Below are 23,822 nucleotides of genomic sequence, written 5' to 3' on the forward strand. Positions count from 1 at the left end.
ATTCCCCAAGCGCTAGTGAAGAAACCTTCCAGATTTCCATTCACTGCCACTGAGAAGGATGCTGTAGATATACAAGTTTTATCCACATGATGAACTGATCTGGCAGGTTCATGGCTTTAAGAACTGAAGTAATGAAAGACCACTTGACAGTATCGAAAGCCTTCGCGATGTCAAACTTGATAGCACATCTAGAGGAGGAAGTCGTCTTGTGGTAACTGTTCACCAATTCAGAAGCAAGCAGCACATTCTCAAGGAGGAGGCGGCCCTTGATGAAGGCACTCTGGTTCGGCTCAATAGCTTCGGGAAGAATTTCTTTGAGCCTTCGAGCTAGGATATTGGACATTACCTTGTAGAGGAGATTACAGAAAGCGATAGGACGATAATCCTTCATAGACTGAGCTGCTTCAGATTTCGGTATAAGCGTGAGAATTGTGGCATTTATACCAGTAGGTAAGAAGCCAAACAGGAAAAAAGATTGCACTGTCGTGATAAAGTCCTTCCCAATGACTGGCCAAGCAGCAACATAAAATTCTTTAGTAAACCCATCCGGACCCGAAACCTTATCGTTAGGAAGGGCATGTAGAGCAGATTTGATCTCTTCCCCACTAACAGGTGCCACCAATCCAGTGGCAGTGGAAACTGGACAACAGTATGTCAACAGCTCTTGCAGAGACGTCTCAGAAATCTCCTCCCCCTCTTGGTGGGTTTGAAGAAACCTTTTGTAAGACCCGATCCCGGCCGACTAGGCCGCGGTCGATGCCTCACGTCGCTCAGTCCATACCCGGACCGAACCTCTAAAAATTTTGCCCTTTATTTAAAATATCGCCCATTGGCGAGGGCTAACTCAGATCCTAGCTCAAGACTACCTTAGTCATTCCCTAGCTAGATCCTTTCAACTTATGCACAGCGGAATAGTATCTACTTAACCATTGGTCTAAAACCAATCTAACACTTGTCTGGTCAGATCACCTCAACTACTGGTCAGTAAACGCAACTGCCAGCTAGCTCCAAGGTCAATCCTGAACCTAGACCAAGTCATACAATCAGAGGTTCCGTTCCCCTAAACCATTCTATCTAGATCTATGCAACATTGACAGATCATACCTTTGCCACATCCACGGAGCTTGTTAGCTCATCGGCCCAGCTACACTAGCTGAATGAACTCATAAACCAGCTGATCGAGCTGCGAGGTAGCCTTGCCCAGCTCCCCGTCCACTCGTCCAACTCCCTTATACCTGCATAAACTCTTCCCTTGGGTACTTAGTCATTCAGCCAACCATCCCCACAGACATAAGTAACCCTTGAGAAGTCTTCAAACAGCTAAGGACATGCATCTGGCCCTTACCGGCTCATGCACTGTCCCACATCCTTTTTGCCTTATCAACTTATGATACCAAGTCCAGCTCATGGACTAACAATGCCCATCAGATCCTGAGTCAATCAACCAACCACCCCACATGACTCAGAACTGATGAGTCTTCACACTTCCTAATCAGTCATGGAACCATGTCCCACTGAACCTGATTAGTGTTGCTCTTACCACCGGTGCATCCTTTGATCAATCAGATCAGACACCTTGATCCATCATCCAAGGATCAGGTCGTCCATCCTTACCCATGATCAGATCACACACGGCCTGCCTTACCAACACCAAGGTTGATAACCAGCAATTCCTTATGATCAATATCATAAGTGACAATATGTTCCACCACACAAACATATGATCAGATATCCTAACACAAGGATCTGACCCCAATATGCCCTCAGGTGCAATTTCGACCGCAAGCAAACCTGCTCCAAAAACATAGCAAATGCTTTGCACATAGCTTACCAACCCAAGGCTGATAACTAACATTCCTTATGATCAATAATCATAAGTGACAAACATTTCACAATACACAAGCATATGATCCGATAACCTAACACAAGGATCTACCATTGCATGGCTGGTTCCAAAACTAATCGATCATTTTCTCATTAAACCCAAATCTGGCCGATTTCAAATGTGATCCAAAAACTAAATAAAATTCATGTAAATTCATTATAATTCCCAACTAAGAGAATGCCATAATCAGAATTTGCAGATCCGGCCTCGATCATAGAGATCTCGGCCACGAACAGCCAAACCGGCCAAACTGACCATCTCTAAATCAATTCGATAAAACCCAATAAAAATCATGATAATTCATTATAAATACCCACTAAGAAGAATCAATCATCAGATCCCCTCAAGTCCTTCAGGAACTATGAGATCCGATCATACCTTCCAAACCAAGGCCATGGAGGATTTCTCCTAACCGGCCAAGGCCATGGTTTAATGTCATCAAGTCTGATCCAAAAGACTACACCATTCATTCATAATATATATATTCCTCAAGGACGTGCCATACTTGGCCATGATCAATTCCAGAGTCAACAGAATTGTAATTCAAAAGGTAATCATAAAACCGGTTACCTTATACATGATCTGATTAGATCATGTGCCTTCCCTTATCATGGACGGCCATGCTCCTCCAGGGCACGCCTCCATCATTGTCCTATCACATACCTCCAGTATTGATAAGATCTATTCAAGGGTCGCACCAACTTCCCATCCATGGAACTTCCATGAAACCAGTTTCTACACTGCATCCGCCTTCAAGGCTGTCTTGGCCTGTAAGAGTGGAGTCTGGCCTTCTCCCTTCTCTCCTGATTATCTGCGTGTGTTCCCAAGACACAGAGGAAGCCCAGGATGTGATCATCCATGATCAAACATCCTCACAGGGTCGTCCATCACTTCCCCCTTCAGTGCCCATGAAACTGCCTTTCTACACACATCTGCCCTTAAGGCTGTTCATGCCATTGAGACTGGAGTCCGGCCTTCTCCCTTACCTCCTGACCATTTGAGTGTGTTCCCAGGGCACAGAGGAAGCCTAGGACATGATCATCCATGATCAATCACCATCAAAGGGTCGTTCTCAACTCCCCTTGTGATTGCCCACAAAACTGCCTCTTTGCTGCCTTCACACCACTCTTGATCTTGGATGGAGCAATCCGACTCTCTCTCTCTTTTTCTCTGGTTTTCTTTGTGTTTCAGGGTGTAGAAGGAAGCCCCTGGTGTGCCTGCAAAGGCACGGACTTGCCTTCCTTATATAGGAGAAGGGGTGGTTACTTCTTAACCATCGCATCCCTTCGGTTTCATTTATGTCCATTGATTTAATCAATGGTACAGATTGCACCCTTTCACCTATGGCAGTTACCAAACGTCCCTGACAGGACTAACTGCTCCTAGATACATCACACACAAGCCTAGGCTGGTTGCCCAAGCCCCTGGTCCGATCCTAAGTGCCCACCGGCCCATAGCCATCATTGACTAACCAACCGACCCGGTAACTGCCCAGAACTGTCACACTGGTCCGAGCTTCCAACACTCCATCCAGCTGAGTTGAACTGACTCCCAGCTGACCCAGCTGAGTGAGCTAGTAGTCCAGCTACCTGAGCTGGCCAAACTTGATGTGAGCTACACTGAGCTTGTCCGAGCTTCGCCCAGCTGACCGAGCTTCATTCTCGCATCGTCCAGCTGTCTCATCACTATTCAATCTTACTAAGTCCCTTGGTCTATTTCCAGACCTAGACTTAGTCTTCTCATGATCCATTCTGATCATTCACTTCATTACAGCTAGTTCACGATCAATTCCCATGATCTGAACCAAAGCAGTCTCGTTTCTGTTGAAACGTCTATGTCTCATGTCAAGTTCAAGGAACGGGGACATGACAAGTCTCCCCCACTTACGAAGGATTCGTCCTCGAATCCAGTGGTGTTAACCTCTTGTCTCATGACAAAGGTTCCATCCGAACTCCTTTGTACCCGGAACATGGAGCATGCTCGATTGGTTCTTTCTAACCAATTCGTTGCATCTCCCACCTTGTTCCTTCTCACTGACCACGTTCTGGTCATCATATACACAACAAGTCTCCCCCACTTGATAGATATTTAACCCAAAATCTTATCAAGTGGTCCATCAAGCACCCAAACAAATACCTGACTTGTGTCTCAGACCCAACTCTCCAGGTTGCGGTCCTAGTAGACACCAAGTCTCTTACTCTCTGACCCTAGTCCATGACTAGATCATCTTCAGTCCCTAAAAACTTACTGCATACCCGAGTCTTAGTAGATTTACCCAATCTCCAAGCCACTCAATGTATCAGTCAAGTCTTAATGAACTCGTTCCAATCTTTAGGCCGCTTGTTGTACCACAAGTCCTAACAGATTGTTTTGTTTCCTTATGTCCTTACAGACACCAAGGGTTCATGATCACAGCCTAATCGTACTGGATCATCCCTTAACCGACCAAAGCCTTTTCCAGCTTGGCCATATTGCGATCTTAGTCCCTACTAGACTAACCGCCTTATCTTTACTTCTGTCCATCACTGGACTTTGTCATATTTCGATCCTGGTCCATTTAGGACGTGATCATATTCCGGTCCTGGTCCACTCAAGGACTAGACCGTGCATTCCGACCATAAGTCCATCTCCGAGTAGGTCGTGTCCTGATCCTCGCCCCTTACCGGACTTGATCATATTACGGTTCTGGTCCACTCAGGGACTCAACCGTCTCAATCAATACACAGCCTGAAGCTACCATCTTTCTGTTTCACAAAAAGAACTGGTGCTCCCCAAGGCAATACACTAGGGCATATGAACCCCTTCTCAAGCAACTCCTCAAGTTGCTTCTTCAGCTCGGCCATCTGAGCTGGTGCCATTCTATATGGACTTTTAGATAATGGGCCCGTTCCAGGTTCCAATTCAATGATGAATGGGCCAGCCCTATCAGGGGGAATGCCCTGTAGTGCCCCAAACACATCCTGAAATTCCCGAACCAACGGTATACCCTCTGGGTCACAGGCCCCTACAACCTCATCAGTGTAAATGGTAGCCAAAAGGCCTCACAACCATTTCCAAGCATCCGTTCTATTGGACTGCTGAAACCACCAAACTACAAGAGGTTGGCTTGATTCCTTGGTACTTAATCGGGGTCCAAACTCGTTCTCAAGTTGCACCCTTCCCAGGTGACAATCTCGAGTTGCCCGATACTTTCCCAACCAGTCCATGCCCAAGATCACTTCATGATACTTGAGGGGGACCACAATCAGATCTATAGGCATCGGCCTATCCAAGATCACCACAATTAGATCTATAGGCATCGGCCTATCCAAGATCACCATAATCAGATCTATAGGCATCGGCCTATCCAAGATCACCACAATCAGATCTATAGGCATCGGCCTATCCAAGATCACCACAATCAGATCTATAGGCATCGGCCTATCCAAGATCACCACAATCAGATCTATAGGCATCGGCCTATCCAAGATCACCACAATCAGATCTATAGGCATCGGCCTATCCAAGATCACCACAATCAGATCTATAGGCATCGGCCTATCCAAGATCACCACAATCAGATCTATAGGCATCGGCCTATCCAAGATCACCACAATCAGATCTATAGGCATCGGCCTATCCAAGATCACCACAATCAGATCTATAGGCATCGGCCTATCCAAGATCACCACCGATCATTAAGTACTTAGATGAGTAGGATTTCGGTTTGATCACACATTTGGAAAATGTCCCATACCATTCTCCAAAGCATCACACATTTGTGAACGTCCCATACCATTCACAAAAGTGTTTATAGTATACCTCAATCCTCATCATACTAAGATACTTAACATCGTGTTTCCAATTCCTCTTGGAATTGATCCATTCCATTCATTCAATCTTAAGGAATCCTACCTTGACTTACACTGAGTCCAAGCTGATCCATCTGATCACATGCCCACTCATGTACTAGCCATGTAGCGTCTCCCTTAGACTAACATGAACATTTCATATGCTCACTTGTTTTGAACGGCCACCAAGGGATAACATTTACCTCCAAGAGAGTGCTGCACGTTTCTTTCAACCTAAGCCACTCTCTGGTCCATGTTACTTCCTTTGTCCAGGTCGTCCATACAAAGCTCTTGCATTACGTCCATCATCCAATCCGTCCATTATTCCCAAATAACTAGATAAACTAACCTTTATGTTTTCAGGGTCTTGCCGTGGAAGAGTGTATCTTGGCTAAGCCGGCTCATCTTGGAACTTCCCCGTTCACAAGCATGAAACCCAAACTTACCTCAACTCTCACTTGGCTCACCACAACTAAGGTTCCAAGTCATCTCAGTTTTCAGAAATAATTTCGGTTTGGAACTCAACATCTTTGAGCACTGTCCGTAACAGGATCAACCTGGCTCTGATACCAACTTGTAAGACCCGATCCCGGCCGACTAGGCCGCGGTCGATGCCTCACGTCGCTCAGTCCATACCCGGACCGAACCTCTAAAAATTTTGCCCTTTATTTAAAATATCGCCCATTGGCGAGGGCTAACTCAGATCCTAGCTCAAGACTACCTTAGTCATTCCCTAGCTAGATCCTTTCAACTTATGCACAGCGGAATAGTATCTACTTAACCATTGGTCTAAAACCAATCTAACACTTGTCTGGTCAGATCACCTCAACTACTGGTCAGTAAACGCAACTGCCAGCTAGCTCCAAGGTCAATCCTGAACCTAGACCAAGTCATACAATCAGAGGTTCCGTTCCCCTAAACCATTCTATCTAGATCTATGCAACATTGACAGATCATACCTTTGCCACATCCACGGAGCTTGTTAGCTCATCGGCCCAGCTACACTAGCTGAATGAACTCATAAACCAGCTGATCGAGCTGCGAGGTAGCCTTGCCCAGCTCCCCGTCCACTCGTCCAACTCCCTTATACCTGCATAAACTCTTCCCTTGGGTACTTAGTCATTCAGCCAACCATCCCCACAGACATAAGTAACCCTTGAGAAGTCTTCAAACAGCTAAGGACATGCATCTGGCCCTTACCGGCTCATGCACTGTCCCACATCCTTTTTGCCTTATCAACTTATGATACCAAGTCCAGCTCATGGACTAACAATGCCCATCAGATCCTGAGTCAATCAACCAACCACCCCACATGACTCAGAACTGATGAGTCTTCACACTTCCTAATCAGTCATGGAACCATGTCCCACTGAACCTGATTAGTGTTGCTCTTACCACCGGTGCATCCTTTGATCAATCAGATCAGACACCTTGATCCATCATCCAAGGATCAGGTCGTCCATCCTTACCCATGATCAGATCACACACGGCCTGCCTTACCAACACCAAGGTTGATAACCAGCAATTCCTTATGATCAATATCATAAGTGACAATATGTTCCACCACACAAACATATGATCAGATATCCTAACACAAGGATCTGACCCCAATATGCCCTCAGGTGCAATTTCGACCGCAAGCAAACCTGCTCCAAAAACATAGCCAATGCTTTGCACATAGCTTACCAACCCAAGGCTGATAACTAACATTCCTTATGATCAATAATCATAAGTGACAAACATTTCACAATACACAAGCATATGATCCGATAACCTAACACAAGGATCTACCATTGCATGGCTGGTTCCAAAACTAATCGATCATTTTCTCATTAAACCCAAATCTGGCCGATTTCAAATGTGATCCAAAAACTAAATAAAATTCATGTAAATTCATTATAATTCCCAACTAAGAGAATGCCATAATCATAATTTGCAGATCCGGCCTCGATCATAGAGATCTCGGCCACGAACAGCCAAACCGGCCAAACTGACCATCTCTAAATCAATTCGATAAAACCCAATAAAAATCATGATAATTCATTATAAATACCCACTAAGAAGAATCAATCATCAGATCCCCTCAAGTCCTTCAGGAACTATGAGATCCGATCATACCTTCCAAACCAAGGCCATGGAGGATTTCTCCTAACCGGCCAAGGCCATGGTTTAATGTCATCAAGTCTGATCCAAAAGACTACACCATTCATTCATAATATATATATTCCTCAAGGACGTGCCATACTTGGCCATGATCAATTCCAGAGTCAACAGAATTGTAATTCAAAAGGTAATCATAAAACCGGTTACCTTATACATGATCTGATTAGATCATGTGCCTTCCCTTATCATGGACGGCCATGCTCCTCCAGGGCACGCCTCCATCATTGTCCTATCACATACCTCCAGTATTGATAAGATCTATTCAAGGGTCGCACCAACTTCCCATCCATGGAACTTCCATGAAACCAGTTTCTACACTACATCCGCCTTCAAGGCTGTCTTGGCCTGTAAGAGTGGAGTCTGGCCTTCTCCCTTCTCTCCTGATTATCTGCGTGTGTTCCCAAGACACAGAGGAAGCCCAGGATGTGATCATCCATGATCAAACATCCTCACAGGGTCGTCCATCACTTCCCCCTTCAGTGCCCATGAAACTGCCTTTCTACACACATCTGCCCTTAAGGCTGTTCATGCCATTGAGACTGGAGTCCGGCCTTCTCCCTTACCTCCTGACCATTTGAGTGTGTTCCCAGGGCACAGAGGAAGCCTAGGACATGATCATCCATGATCAATCACCATCAAAGGGTCGTTCTCAACTCCCCTTGTGATTGCCCACAAAACTGCCTCTTTGCTGCCTTCACACCACTCTTGATCTTGGATGGAGCAATCCGACTCTCTCTCTCTTTTTCTCTGGTTTTCTTTGTGTTTCAGGGTGTAGAAGGAAGCCCCTGGTGTGCCTGCAAAGGCACGGACTTGCCTTCCTTATATAGGAGAAGGGGTGGTTACTTCTTAACCATCGCATCCCTTCGGTTTCATTTATGTCCATTGATTTAATCAATGGTACAGATTGCACCCTTTCACCTATGGCAGTTACCAGACGTCCCTGACAGGACTAACTGCTCCTAGATACATCACACACAAGCCTAGGCTGGTTGCCTAAGCCCCTGGTCCGATCCTAAGTGCCCACCGGCCCATAGCCATCATTGACTAACCAACCGACCCGGTAACTGCCCAGAACTGTCACACTGGTCCGAGCTTCCAACACTCCATCCAGCTGAGTTGAACTGACTCCCAGCTGACCCAGCTGAGTGAGCTAGTAGTCCAGCTACCTGAGCTGGCCAAACTTGATGTGAGCTACACTGAGCTTGTCCGAGCTTCGCCCAGCTGACCGAGCTTCATTCTCGCATCGTCCAGCTGTCTCATCACTATTCAATCTTACTAAGTCCCTTGGTCTATTTCCAGACCTAGACTTAGTCTTCTCATGATCCATTCTGATCATTCACTTCATTACAGCTAGTTCACGATCAATTCCCATGATCTGAACCAAAGCAGTCTCGTTTCTGTTGAAACGTCTATGTCTCATGTCAAGTTCAAGGAACGGGGACATGACACCTTTGGAAATGAGTGATTGCCTCCTTTCTAATGTCACCTGGATCCGTTAGAATATCACATGAGGTAGTAGTTAAGGAACGAATGGTATTCCTAGAGGAACGAGATTGAGCAGCTCGATGGAAAACAGTGGTATTCTGATCACCCGCCTGTAACCACTGAAGGCAAGATTTCTGTCAGTAAATTTTCTCCTCAATACTAGCAAGTAAGTTCCATCGCTTTGAAGCTTCAGCCTCAGTAGCCAGATTGATAGGGGTTGGATCCATCAGAACCTGGTTCTGACAATAACAAAGATGCTCGTACGCCTGCTTAGTTCTGTTTGGCAAGTCCCCATAATGATTTCTGTTCAGGGCACGAAGATCATTCTTTAGCAGCTTCAGCTTTCGATGGAACATAGATAAGGAACAGCGGGAGTGATACAATAAGGGAGATGTATCCCAGAAATTCTTCACTGTAGGGAGAAAATCCTCATGGTCCTTGAGGTAGTTAAAAAACTTTAAAGGTTTCCTCGTTTCATCTCTTTTATCGGAAATATGTACTAGACATCGTGCGTGATCAGATACACCTCCTGCATCAAACTTTGCATAGGATTGGGGATAGAACCGAAGCCACACATCATTTATTAAGGCTCTATGTAGCTTCTTTCCAATTGGGTTACCCTCTCTTTTGTTCCACCAGGTGAAAATAGCTCCAACATAGGCGAGATCGGCAAGCTCACAATCTGCTACAGCATATTGAAACTCCCTCGTACCAGTCTGATCCGTTAGGTAATCCATTGCACGAGAATGTTTCATTGAAGCGAGAGTGGCGTTGAAATCACCAAGAACGATCCAAGGCAAATCAAGGCGAGCATAATCTGCTCTGGTACCTTTAAGTTCCTCCCAAAGCTGCCTTCTCTCAGTCATGCAATTAGATGCATAAACTGCAGAACAAATAAATTTGTCCCTGGTTTCTGGAATTTGGATCGCACATGTGATGACCTGAGAGCTCATGTGCAGCTTAGTGACCACCACCTTATTAGACCAACAGAACCAGATATGCCCCAATCTGTGATGCTCATAGTTCGTTAGAGAGCTCCATCCAGGCAAAGCAACCTCCATACGTTTTATATGATTTTCCTGTTGTACTCTTGTTTCGATAAGACAACCGAAAGAGGGTTTTTCTACTTGTATCCAACTCCGAACCGCTTCATGTTTACGTGACATGTTGAAGCCGCGCATATTCCAAGCGAAAAAAGATATCATAACTTCCTAACGGAAGTCTTTTTTGATGAGGAGTGAACCTACGCATACTTGAGGTCCTTCGATCTAGCGATCGTCTTCTTTGTGACCTTTCCTACATTGGCACCCATTTGTGAACCTCTCTGAGACACCGTGGTGGGTTTCCGCTGGCGCTGAGAAGTTTCTTGCACCACTTTCTCAACATGATCCGCTACAATCTCCCCCTCCTCTGTTTCAGATAACTCATCAGTCTCAACTTCCTCCTCCTTACTTATATCTGCCAGTGCTTGAAAGCGCGAAGGAGATACTGTTCTACCGCCACTTACACTGCCACCCACAACTTCTTCTCTAGATACATTAAGTTGACCACTCACTTCTGAAACTCCAATCTCAGGGGTAGAACTCCCACCAATTCCATCCGAAACCGTCCCACCAGTGTCTGGAGTCTTCCCTGACTGACCCACTTCCACCATACCCGCACCAAGAACAATAGAGTTAAGCATTTTATTCACTTCAACTCCGTTACCGAGAGGAGCATATGGAGTAAACTCTTCCAACTCCTGAAGTAACTCTGAGACAGGATTCTTTTGTTGTCTTTGGTCGCCATCAGCCACCACGAGAGGCAAGTTAGAGCCCTTTTCCTTTTGCAAAATTTCTATGTTCTTTGCAGAACACTCAGTGCCTTTGTGCCCCCACTTGCGACAAACATCGCACCCTGGAGGTAACCAAGGGTAACTCACTTCCAACATAACAGAAGCTCCATCATTGTCAACATACAAGATTTTCTCCACCAGAGACTTGTGTAGATCCACCTCAACTAGGACACGAGCAACGTCAAGACGAGTGCATTTTTCAGTGTTTGGGTGAAGCTTAACAAACTTCCCACAGCCCGAGCCAAGCACTTCAAACCTTTATGTGAGAACATCAGATTTGGAACTCCTTTGAGATCAACCCACATTGGAAGAGCCGACAAATCAGGAGGATTCATAGCTGTTTCCGGAGACCATTCATGAACAACCAAAGGGACATCACCCACATGCCAGTACTTTCGTTGTATTACTCTTGATCGCATCTGAGAGTTCTCAATATGAAACAAGACCGTCTTCTTCTCAATAAACTGCACATCAATCCGAGAACCCGAACGAGGAGTAGACCAGATACGGTTAACTGTCGCGTGTATGGATCCTACATGTGGCGCATCACCAATGAAATAGCCAACTACGAAGCTCTGCGAAAGGGGTTTAGGGTCTTCGAAAACCTCGTTGGGAATTTTTGAAATTTCCGCTAATAAGTTGTGAACTTATTTGGCTATTGCGACGAAATCCCGACGAACTTCATTTTTATTCTAATTTTTTTTTTAAATGGGACTCCAACAAGTTATTTAAAAACTCTTGTAACTTATTAAAAAACTCCAATAACTTATAAAAATAACTCCAACAACTTATTAAAATACTCCAACAACTTATTAAAAAACTCCAATGACTTTTACAACTTATAAAAGTCATTGGAGTTTTTTTAATAAGTTGTTGGAGTATTTTAATAAGTTGTTGGAGTTATTTTTATAAGTTATTGGATTTTTTTAATAAGTTACAAGAGTTTTTAAATAACTTGTTGGAGTCCCATTTTAAAAACAAAAAATTAGGATATACTAGGTGGTAACTTTTCTCTTCTTTTTTTTAATATAATCTTTGTTTTTTTTTCTCATTTTTTAACTTAATCTTTGATTTTTTTTAAGGTTCAACAAGTCACACAACGGCATTACCGCCTGCATTAATGCGATGATGTATTCCTTGCTCCGCAAAGGATACAAGACCTACAGTGTGATGCCTTCCGAAGAAAAGGAGATATGGTTCCGTAATTTTGCGGTAATCTTTTAATTTTCAAAAAAAAAATTTACTTTTAATTTTTTTTATTTATTTACTAATTTCGGTTTTTTTGTAGCAACAATTCAATTGGGAGTCTAGGCATACCAAAACTGTTCGTCTGGCCTTCCACGAGAAGGTCGCGGAGTCCTATACGAACCAGATCTACGAGTGGAAGCAACTATGGCTCAGGGGCAAGATACCGAAGAATATCAACACCAAAGTTTGGGAGGACTTGCAGGTGCATTGGGGGAAGCAGGAGACTAAGAAAAAGTCTGCCAGAAACGAAGCCTACCGCAACAGTGATCGTGGTGGGAAAGGTGTTTTTGTCCACAACCTCGGGGCTTGCAGTATGTCTTCTAAGGAGGATCAGCTTGTAAGTTCTATTTATTTAAAATATATTTTTAATATTTTTACATATTTATTGATTAACTTTGTGTTTAGGTTGAAGCAAATGGCGGTAATCTCGTTGATCATGTTGATGTCATGAGGGAAGCATATACTAACAAGAAGACAGACGAAATTCAGGATTCCCTCATCAGAGATGTCATAGATTTGGTGCAAACCAAAAAAAGCAGAACTCCTAGCTTCTTAGCCGATGAACTCTGATGACGATTCTACGGCAGCTTCCACCAACCTTTGCTGACTTCAAATCAACGAAATGGTGGAACAGGTAACTTTTTAATTTTCCTTTCATTATTATTTTAATTCTATTACTAATATTTATTTTTTTCCTATATAGACGGTTCCAAAGAAGAAAGGACGTTTGGTCGGTTTGGCTCGTCGTGCGTCTTCGTGTCCTTCTTCACAAACTCCATACACAGATCCCATGATCATGGAGCAGCTGCAGAACAATTGGCAGATCAGAAGAAAACCAACAACGAGATCATTGACAAGATGAAGCGTTTGTTCCCAGATGAATTCCAATGAATTTTAGGTTTTTTGTTTAAAAACTTGAAAATGTTTCTTTAATTTATGTATGTTTAATAACTTGATTTTTTTTTTTAATTTATGTAAAACTTTTTTGTATAATATTATTTTTAATTTCAGTTTTTATTGATTTATAAAAAATTAATTAATTAAATTATTCGAAATAATAAAAAAAAATATTCCGACGAAACTTTCTCCGTACGAAATTTCCGACGGTAAGTAACGTCGGAATATTCCGACGAACATGATGCGTCGGAAATTTCCGACGAAACAGTCCGTCGGATATTTACGACGAAATTGTCCGTCGGATATTTCCGACGAAATTGTCCGTCGGATATTTCCGACGAAATTGTCCGTCGGATATTTCTGATGAAAAAGTCCGACGGACTCCGACGGATACGGGCTCTCGGAAATTCCGACGGATTCAGGCGTCGTCGGAATATCGGAGTAACATCATCGTCAGAATTTTGTTGGACATTTTTCCGACGACGGCATCAGTCGGAAATATATTCCGACCAATGACCGACGAAACTCTTCCGATGAAAAATGTTGTCGGAATATCCGTCGGAATATTGTCTGTCGGTACTTGTCGGAATTTCGTCAGAATTTGTGACGAATTTCCGACGAACTTTTTTTTCCGACCAGATATTTCCGACGACGGTTTTCGTCGGAATGTCATCGGAATATGGCCATTCCGATGAAATTCCGACGAATATGGCCGTCGGATTTCGCGTGTTTTCTTGTAGTGGAGTAACACCAACCAAACCCTAAAACTCAATCACCAGCCTTTAGTACTATATTAAAAAATGGATATGATTATCAACTATTAAAATAATATACATTATGGAGATTCGAATGCATGTCAAAGGCGCCTGTCTCTGAAACAGATAAAGTGTCTCTCACCAAACATAAGATTGTGAAGAAGCAAAACTTCTTCAACTAACTAGACTTTCATCTAGCTTCACATGGAAACTCTTCTTCCTAAACTCTTTTTCAATTAGTAATGCCATTTTTTTACGAAAAAATAGATAAAATAAATTCACATTTAATACTCCAACCATTAAACATAAATTCACCCCCAAATGCTATCACCTGACTACCTGAGAAGTGAGATCGGCAGCCATATAAATGAGGGAAGTAGTGATGCTCTTGGTGGTGAAGGGATGCGACTCCAGCTTTCTCAAATACCATCGTAGAAACCCAGGTTGTTTCAAAGAAGAAGCATTTTTCGATACTACGAAGCTCCCAGCCGTACGCAGGTGGTGAAAGGATCGGCCGAGGATTGCTTTCCGACCGGAGTACATGGTTTTCAAGGGCGACCCTTTGGTTCCATGGAGAGAATGAAGATCGGAGAAGAAACGTTTGTTCAAGGCAACGATGTTCATCTTTCTGATCTCCGATGATTTGTTGATGGCGGCAGGCCGGCATCTTTTGTTTTGATTAGGACTGGAGTTTGTAACTAAACCAAATATGACCTGAAAAACCTGACGTCGATCGAACCGTTTTTAATAAAAACCGAAAGAAGCCTAAAGACTAGGTACCTAATATCGGGTATTATCCTGACCAAACAGAAAATTAGTAAAAAAAAAATAGTTACACTTATTAATCTTTTTTACATAATTTTTTTTTCCTGAAACTTGGCTTAAAAAAAAAAAAAAACTTGGCTAAAGTGTTGAGTCTCCAAACAAGGCAACCAGGCTATAATGATACAAACCTTTCCTACATATCATAAGGTCGTATCATTTTACATAACCTAATGTATAGTTTCATATTGTGGAGTATTTTTTTTTGAAAATTTGGTAGTTTTTACGCTATACTAGGGGCAGGACCCCGCGCTATATAATGTCTTAATTTATGATGGAGTAAACCCGGTAATTGATGCTTTTCTTAAACATGTATTGTTGCATTGTAGACATTTGCATATGAAGAGGTTTGTGTGTGGGGGCATAAGCAGGGAAGTGTAGGTGTGTTCTTGATTTAGTCGAGGAGGCCCAGAAATGACGACCATATGACCAGCGTGTCTTTTTGGTATTAGTTATTTGTCTCACCATCTTTGAACCTATTATTTGTATTTGCGTCACTGTTTTTCGTTTGTTCTGTTTTGGTTCCATTCGGCTTTTAATTATGTCCTTGTTATCGGGTTTAAGGTTTGATACTATTAGTAGACAGATGAATCAGTTTTATAAGGGTCTGTATTGGTACATTGTTAGATTTGGATTCTCTAGGGTTTGGTTGAGCTTCTATTTGTAATCCGTGTCACAGTTTTTGTTGCTTCATGTTCAGGGGTTGCATTAGTAGTAGCTCATAGTGTAATCTTGTGCTCCTTGAAATGATTCATTTGTGCTTTGTTTGATCATTATCTATCTCATTCTGTTATAAGACAAAAGGAAGTAATAAAAGAGAGCAGATTACTATAGTCATATCCACATGCATCGTTTCTCCTGATATGAACTTCTGGCTCACTTTGCTATTTTCTTGAAGGTTGAAGAGTTAAGACTCATGGAAGCTTCCAAGCCCAACCCAATCAATAAGATGGCTTGGTCTATGTGAGAGTTGCGTTTTTGTTTTGTAGATCCAATATGCTTAGAAAATCTTCAAACCAAGTTTCAAAATGACTTGCCTTTTGCATCAAGACCTCTTGTTTAGGCAGTACTTGCATCTGTGCAAGAAAATCATGTGTCTCTCTTATTTATTAAAAAGAAAAAAATGAGTACATTCGTTTCCTTCTAAAGAGGGATTTGTTTGTATATGACAATTGCAATCTGATATCTCAGGTTTTAACCCGAAAGACTAATTGCAAGTGTACAGTAAAGTACGCAGTAGTAATACGGGATCGAATCCACAATGACCAAAGTTCACAAGAAGAGCTAAAGATAAATTACTAGCTAAGGCTAAGAAGAGATTTTTGTTTGGTTTTGCAATAACTAAGAATAGTAAATAAAAGTAAGCTAGCTAGATAAACAGATAAACGAAGATGAAAGACTATCAGAAAAAACGTTGGGCATAGAGTATTCTCGGGAAATCATTTTGTTGCTGACAAACAAATAAACGACTAGAGAAAGAAGTTAAGCAACGTCTTGAACTGAAACACGATAATAGAATTAACCTACTGTCGTAGCGCTAACTCTCTAAGTTATAGAATCCTCCGCACTAACTGTCGTTGAGTTTCAGATTCTAAACAAGCAATAAGATCAGGTTCGATATGTTCACAAAGCGTAATAACATCAACTATCGTTGGCTAAGGACACTTTGCTCATCTAAAGTTGTTTCAAGCATTTCATCAAGCACCTGTCGGGCGTGAAATAACTTAGGTTTAGAAGCTAGGTAGCTAAACAAGCTTCAGCATTAAGAACACCAATAGATGAAGAACCATAAGATAAATCTCGAGATCTAGCAATCCTAGGTCAACAACTCATGAGATCCCCTTGTGAGAAACCCTAAACCCAACTAAAAGACTACTCACTAATTTTCATGGAAATCCTTAAGAATATGTTAAGATTAAGGATAAACATGATTTAGAAATATAATCTAAAATAAACATAACAAGATCTGATAAACTAATAACTGAGACAAGTGTAGAGAGAAGTCTGCAAATATAGACAAAAAGACAAGATAAAGGAGAGAAAAGAGATCCTCTAGGGTTTTTCCCTTTACACATATATATAGTCCTAGGAAATAAGTCAAAAGCTAAACGCCAAACGCTATTTTGATGAAACGCTGCGATATGGAAATCTCGTTTTGCGTTTGACTTCTGGTTTCATCTTGTTCACGAAACTCGGGCTTGAGCTTGTGGGATCGAGAGCATTTAGACGAGAAGGCGAGGTTGAGTCCATCGGTCGATTCGTCTGGATCGGGATGGAGAGTTGAAGTCTGGGATTGAGATTGCTGATCGAGCAGACTATTTGGGTCCAGCGGTGGATTTGAGCTTCACGGGTCATGGTTGCAGGCTGGGCGTCGAGAGCTACGGATCGAGCGGCTCGTTATGTCCAAGTGGTCGCTTTGCTCAGCTCGGGATGGAGGATCAATGGCTGGCTCGAGGGCACCGAATCGAGCACGTCGGAGAAGAGCCATCGACCACTTCGTCTTCTTCATCCTCAACTTCTCAGTTTATTGCAAATTTGCAAAACAGGTCCCTGAGATCTGTGCCTCTTTCCTTTTCGACCCCATAACTTCCATTTGTGAGCTTAACCCATAGCTTAGACCCAATACTTCTAATTCTGCACTCCAGCCCCCGTAACCTGAATAAACTCTAAAGAACACAGAAAGACTCCAAAATGACCAGAATACATAATAAAAACTAATCAAACTTAGCTAGAAATCAATGTAAAAACCGATAAATATGAGACTCATCAAATCCCCCAGACTTGAATCTTTGCTTGTCCTCAAGTAAAGGAAGCAAAAACTAAACCAAAGGGAAAAGAAGTTTGAAAATATGGGAACTAACATTTTCTTTAGACAACCGTCTTTACCATTACATGTTGTAAGCCACATCAAAAAGCACCATCCTTAAGAGATACTTCCATGTACTTGACCTTCAGCTTAGCAACCATACCACTTTCAACCCACAGCTTGGAGTGACCCAAATTCGCCATCACTGACTTCTTATTAGGAACTGAAATGTGCAGTCTCATCAAGGGAGTATCGATCAATGGATACATGGAGTCTTTCTCGTTCAGGTTTCACACTTTCGGTTTCTTTCCTCTCTCTTTTCTCACTTCCTTCAGTCGATTTCTCCCTAGTTTATAGGGTATCATTTTATTTTTTCTATCGACTGAGTTTATTGGACAGGCTTCCATGAGATGCGAGTACTGATGGGATTCACCACCAGGTTCCCGATTCACTTCTTTTTGACCTTTATCCTTTTTTTTTGAAGGGAAGAGAGAGGGAAACCGTACTCACATTCTTTTCAGACCTGAACGAGGATTCCGATCCAGTGTATACCAAGCCCAAGATTAGAGAATTAAGTAGATCAGGTGAAGTCAGCTCTGGATCCTTCAGATAACCAAACAAGCATGGGGGGCACTGGCAGATCGATCCACTTGGACGTTTTCATGTTGTAAAATCTGCAGTGAGTGGCTAAAATAATGGTCACTAAGGCGTTAGTTAGGCGGTTAGTTCCGAAGAAAATGGTAGTTCCTGGAAAAAATTTGACTCGATAAATCCGATCAAAATACATATATATATATATATATATATATATATATATATATATATATATTAGAAGAAACACTCATAAACACCAAAAAGAGAGAGTGTTAGTAGCATCCTCCCCAGCCTTACTTCACACCGTCTCCGTGTGAAAGCAAATCCAAAGGAGGAGCGAGAAAGAAAATAAAAATCCTAAAAGAAGAGAAAAGAAAAATCTTACCGGTGGGTTGCCTCCCACCAAGCGCTTGTTTATAATCATGAGCCTGACTTTTGGGGTTCGGTTTCAGTCCAGGTGAGCATGAGAGCTTGCTCCAAAACAAGTCCCACCATCAAACACTTTGAGCTTCAGCACCTTGCTCACAAAACCTTTCACAGCTTCCATACCTTTCTCTTTCATCTCGGGAGTGAGAACAGCTCTGACTTTCGAAAAAGGCTTTGAGGTTCCTTTGCATTTCACCTCATAATCGATTATACCATTAGAACAGCTGTGAGGTATCAACATCAGATGAGGATCGCCCTTGATCCTTTTGCCTTTCAGCTTTTTCTTTGCTTTTGCATCAGACTTCTTATGCACGGTGTGATTGTCTTTATTCAGAGCTTCTTTGACTTGACCTTTTTCCATGAGGTCCTCTTTAGAAATAGGTACATGAGTGCTCTGATCAAGTACAGAGATGCTAGAGGCCAGTCGCGTACACTTATTTGTGGGCTCGGCTCTGTAGAAGACATTCTCATCGATTTTCACGAAAGAGATTCTCTTGTTAGGCATATCCGTAACTGCACCCACGGTGGCTAAGAACGCTCTTCCAAGAATCAACGGTCTATTAGAACCATTGCTTATCTCCACTACCTGAAAATCAGTAGGAACAACGCAGTTTCCCACTTGGACAGCTAGGTCTTTAACGGTACCTTGCGGAGACTTGGTAGAGGAGTCTGCAAATTCCAGAGTTAACTTTGGTGATTCTATTTTAAGGCCCAACCGCTCAGCGATGTCTTTGGACTTGAGGCTAACTGTAGACCCAGTATCACAGAGAGAATCCATGAACTTGACTCCTGATATTGAACACAAAACCACGAACTTCCCAGGGTCTTCTAACTTGGGGAGAGTCTTTATCGGAGATGATGCATTCATGGTTTTGATGAATAATTCCTTGATCTCCTCCGCTGATTCTCTGGTGTTTATGAAAAACCGGTTTCGATGGTACATGCTCCAAGCATCTTCAAATGACGTGGTAGAAGGCATCCTTTTCATTATTTTCTTGAATCCAGCTAGTGTCTTCTCGTTGATAGGTTCTCTCAAATGTTGTGGCACAACAGGGTACGAGATTCTTGGTACATACACTCGCTCAGATGAGGTAGAAGCATGAATTTTCACACTGCTCTCGGGCTCGACAGACTTAGGCAGGGGATTGATCATTCCATTCTCAACAACCTTCTTTTCAGTTTCATCTTCAGATCCTTCAGCCTCCTCATCCTCTCTGGCCGAGACAGCATTGCAATGAGCTTTAGGATTCACCTCTGGTTTGCCTGGTAGGGTACCCGGTGGTGCCGTACTCGCTAATCAAGCTTGAGCAACTTGTGTCTCTAAAACTTTCATGTGGGTGTTCAAAGCTTCGAATTTCCCATTCAAATCTCCTTACATGTTGTCGACCTTGCTGTTGATTTCTGAAGTGCTTCTCTTCTGTTCTTCTAGCACCATTTGTAACATCTGCTTGATTTCACTGCCTTGAGAGGACTGAGAGGTAGATGCATTCCCATGAGCCTGGAAGTTTCCGTACAGCTGCTTCTGCTGAAAACCGTTGTTCCCGCAGTTGTTCCCTTGGAATTGGTTTCTGTTAAGATACCCTTGATTGAAAACACTCTGATTCTGCGCTAAGGGTCTGCTCTGGAATTAACTCTGCTTGTTACCTTGTTGAGGGTAGAATTGATCTTGTGGATTTTCCACATTGTTGTTCCGGTAAGATAGCAAATGCTGCTGGTTCCTGAAATTTTGATTGAAGCTCTGGTTGTAATTTCCTTGACCACCAATGTAGTTGACATCAGCTTGCAATTTATTTGAGTCGTCACCAATGGACTCTAGCTGGATCTAATCACTCTGATCTCCCACGAAATGAACTGCTTTCTGATCTCTCTTCAGCAGCATCTCAATCTTGGCACTCAGCTCATCGATATTCTGAGAATTAGAGCTTGAACCTCTCCCAGAGCGTTCATGGTCTGATCTACGATTCGCTTGACTAGATGCAAGGTTGTTAATCAAAAGATATGCTTCTTCCACAGTCTTGGTCATGAAATCGCCATTACTAGAAGTGTCCATGGCGTTTTTGTATTTCTCACAAACTCCATTGTAAAAGATGTTCAGCAGGTTGACATCAGTATAACCATGGTGTGGACAGTTTGTGGTGTATTCTCTGAAGCGCTCCCAAGCTTCGTGAAAGCTTTCTGATACTGTCTGCTGAAAATTTGCAATCTTGTTCCTGAGGTGAGTTGACATCGACTCAGGAAAAAAGTGTTCCAAGAATGCAGCTTTGGTCTCTTCCCAAGTCACATAAGAGTTAAATGGGATAGATCTCATCCATGTATCTGCCTTATCTGCCAAAGAGAAATCGAATAATTTGCACATCAAGGTCCCTATAGGTATCCCGTTGGTCCTACTGGTGCTGCAGATGTTTTCAAAACGTGGCAAGTGATGCATCGGGTTCTCAGAGGGGAGCCCGTGAAACTGTTTCTGCTGCACCAAATTTATGAGACCAGTCTTGATTTCAAACTCTCTTCTCTCTATAGGAGGTGGATTGATGCCAGATCGACTCGCATAGAAAGCATCAGGAGTATCATATTGTGCCAACGTCATCCTTGGCAATTCCTTTTGCACACCCGGTTGCCTCGCAGCTGCAGCCAGTTGTTGAATGTTTGGCCTATTGTTGCCATGTTGTCCACCAACAGCAGGTAGAACTTGCTAATTGTGGTCTATCTGATGGTCATGAGGACCATCCCGAAGCTGAAGATTATCATCGTTTCCAGCCATCTCAGCTTCTAGTGCCTTTCTTTTCTTCTTGTCCCTCTAGACGGCCGAGTTCTGGTTCTAAAGGTATGAGATTAGATGATCCTTGGCTCCTAGTATGACACCTGCTCATGCACCTGGAAGCACACAAACAAAGAAGAAAAGAGTAGAGTAAACAAGAAAATAAAATGACTTAGTCTGAAACCGATCCAAAGCTCTAAAGTGAGCAATTGGTCCCAGGCAACGGCGCCAAAAACTTGATATCTCAGGTTTTAACCCGAAAGACTAACTGCAAGTGCACAGTAAAGTACGCAGTAGTAATACGGGATCGAATCCACAAGGACCAAAGTTCACAAGAAGAGCTAAAGATAAATTACTAGCTAAGGCTAAGAAGGTTTTTTTTGGTTTTGAAATAACTAAGAACAATAAATAAAAGCAAGCTAGCTAGATAAACAGATAAACGAAGATGAAAGACTATCAGAAAAAGCGCTAGGCATAGAGTATTCTCGGGAAATCATTTTGTTACTGACAAACAGATAAACGACTAGAGAAAGAAGTTAAGCAACGTCTTGAACTCAAACACGATAATAGAATTAACCTACTGTCGTTAGCGCTAACTCTCTAAGTTATAGAATCCTCCGCACTAACTGTCGTTGAGTTTCAGATTCTAAACAAGCAATAAGATCAGGTTCGATATGTTCACAAAGCGCAATAACATCAACTATCGTTGGCTAGAGACACTTTGCTCATCTAAAGTTGTTTCAAGCATTTAATCAAGCACCTGTCGGGCGTGAAATAACTTAGGTTCAGAAGCTAGGTAGCTAATCAAGCTTCAGCATTAAGAACACCAATAGATGAAGAACCATAAGATGAATCTCTAAATCTAGCAATCCTAGGTTGACAACTCATGAGATTCCCTTGTGAGAAACCCTAAACCCAACTAAAAGACTACTCGCTAATCTTCATGGAAATCCTTAAGCACATGTTAAGATTAAGGATAAACATGATTTGGAAAGATAATCTAAAATAAACAGAAGCAGATCTGATAAACTAAGAACTGAGACAAGTGTAGAGAGACGTCTGCAAAGATAGACAAAAGGACAAGATAAAGGAGAGAAAAGAGATCCTCTAGGGGTTTTCCTTTTACACATATATATAGTCGGAGGAAATAAGTCAAAAAGCTAAACGCCAAACGCTATTTTGATGAAATGCTGCGATATGGAAATCGCGTTTTGCGTTTGACTTCTGGTTTCATCTTGTTTACGAAACTCGGGCTTGAGCTGGTGGGATCGAGAGCATTTAGACGAGAAGGCGAGGTTGAGTCCATCGGTCGATTCGTCTGGATCGGGATGGAGAGTTGAAGTCTGGGATTGAAATTGCTGATCGAGCAGACTGTTTGCGTCCAGCAGTGGATTTGAGCTTCATGGGTCATGGTTGCAGGCTGGGCGTCTAGAGCTACGGATCGAGCGGCTCGTTATGTCCAAGTGGTCGCTTTGCTCAGCTCGGGATGGAGGATCAATGGCTGGCTCGAGGGCACCGAATCGAGCACGTCGGAGAAGAGCCATCGACCACTTCGTCTTCTTCGTTCCTCAACTTCTCAGTTTATTGCAAATTTGCAAAACAGATCCCTGAGATCTGTGCCTCTTTCCTTTTCGACCCCATAACTTCCATTTGTGCAGATTAACCCTTAGCTTAGACCCAATACTTCTAATTCTGTACTCCAGCCCCTGTAACCTGAATAAACTCTAAAGAACACAGAAAGACTCCAAAATGACCAAAATACATAATAAAAACTAATCAACTTAGCTAGAAATCAATGTAAAAATCGATAAATATGAGACTCATCACAATCTCAAACCTTCAAGCTTTAAACCAATTTTATAATCTATTCACATCCTAAACGACAAATACAACTCTACTTCTCAAGTATCAACGAACCATTTTGCTAAAACATCCAAAGACTGACCGAAACTGCAAAAGAGCTATATCATTGATGGCACTAATGCCTATGTTGTTGAGATATCTCATACTTAAGAGGAGCATACTCATGAGTCATGACCATCGATGGTAACAGGAGTGGTAATCATCTGCGTGATGAAACAACACATATAAGTTAATATAAGTTCAAACCATATTGGAGATAAGTTTTCACATCATAAAAAGTTTATCTAAACTATTAAAACAGAAGTATAAATAGTATTTGACCCTCAAATTTCCTCAATAATTACGAGGAAATGCCACTACTTTGTATCTAAACTTTTAGTTTAATTAAAAGGCCTACACAAATTTAACCATGAACATTAAAAGCCTATTACGTTAGATTTGTGGGACTATTATCGTTGT

General features: G+C 42.4%; 2 protein-coding genes and 1 non-coding gene across 3 annotated transcripts; 1 reads left to right on the forward strand and 2 right to left on the reverse strand.

Annotated features, from left to right (window-relative positions):
• Positions 1-40: 40 nt before the first annotated feature.
• Positions 41-10,424, reverse strand: LOC125582395. Its single transcript, XM_048749071.1, has 2 exons — positions 9,524-10,424; positions 41-639 (listed from the first exon to the last, which is right to left on the reverse strand). The coding sequence occupies exons 1-2, from the start codon at positions 10,422-10,424 to the stop codon at positions 41-43; spliced, it is 1,500 nt and encodes a 499-aa protein (XP_048605028.1).
• An 8,343-nt stretch (positions 10,425-18,767) lies between these two features.
• Positions 18,768-21,329, reverse strand: LOC106369679. Its single transcript, XM_013809800.2, has 4 exons — positions 20,576-21,329; positions 20,390-20,497; positions 20,122-20,299; positions 18,768-19,959 (listed from the first exon to the last, which is right to left on the reverse strand). Exons 1-4 carry the CDS (start codon positions 21,327-21,329, stop codon positions 18,768-18,770), a joined length of 2,232 nt encoding a protein of 743 aa, XP_013665254.2.
• LOC125582700 lies at positions 20,857-20,963 on the forward strand. The gene has a single exon (XR_007320156.1). It is a non-coding gene; the product is annotated as a small nucleolar RNA R71 (small nucleolar RNA).
• Positions 21,330-23,822: the final 2,493 nt, after the last annotated feature.

The sequence above is a fragment of the Brassica napus genome, chromosome C2 (assembly GCF_020379485.1).
Source record: "Brassica napus cultivar Da-Ae chromosome C2, Da-Ae, whole genome shotgun sequence".
NCBI lineage: Eukaryota > Viridiplantae > Streptophyta > Magnoliopsida > Brassicales > Brassicaceae > Brassica > Brassica napus.

What these genes read in the sequence shown, in the direction of transcription:
- LOC125582395 (XM_048749071.1), bottom strand. Translation starts at nt 10,424, where the DNA reads ATGGAGGTTGCTTTGCCTGGATGGAGCTCTCTAACGAACTATGAGCAT. An exon ending in GCGATGGAACTTACTTGCTA is followed by an intron (nt 640 to 9,523) that starts GTATTGAGGAGA and finishes ACTGTTGTCCAG; the next exon opens with TTTCCACTGCCACTGGATTG.
- LOC106369679 (XM_013809800.2), bottom strand. Translation starts at nt 21,329, where the DNA reads ATGACGTTGGCACAATATGATACTCCTGATGCTTTCTATGCGAGTCGA. An exon ending in TCATTTCGTGGGAGATCAGA is followed by an intron (nt 20,498 to 20,575) that starts GTGATTAGATCC and finishes TTGGTGGTCAAG; the next exon opens with GAAATTACAACCAGAGCTTC. An exon ending in TCAATTCTACCCTCAACAAG is followed by an intron (nt 20,300 to 20,389) that starts GTAACAAGCAGA and finishes ACCAATTCCAAG; the next exon opens with GGAACAACTGCGGGAACAAC.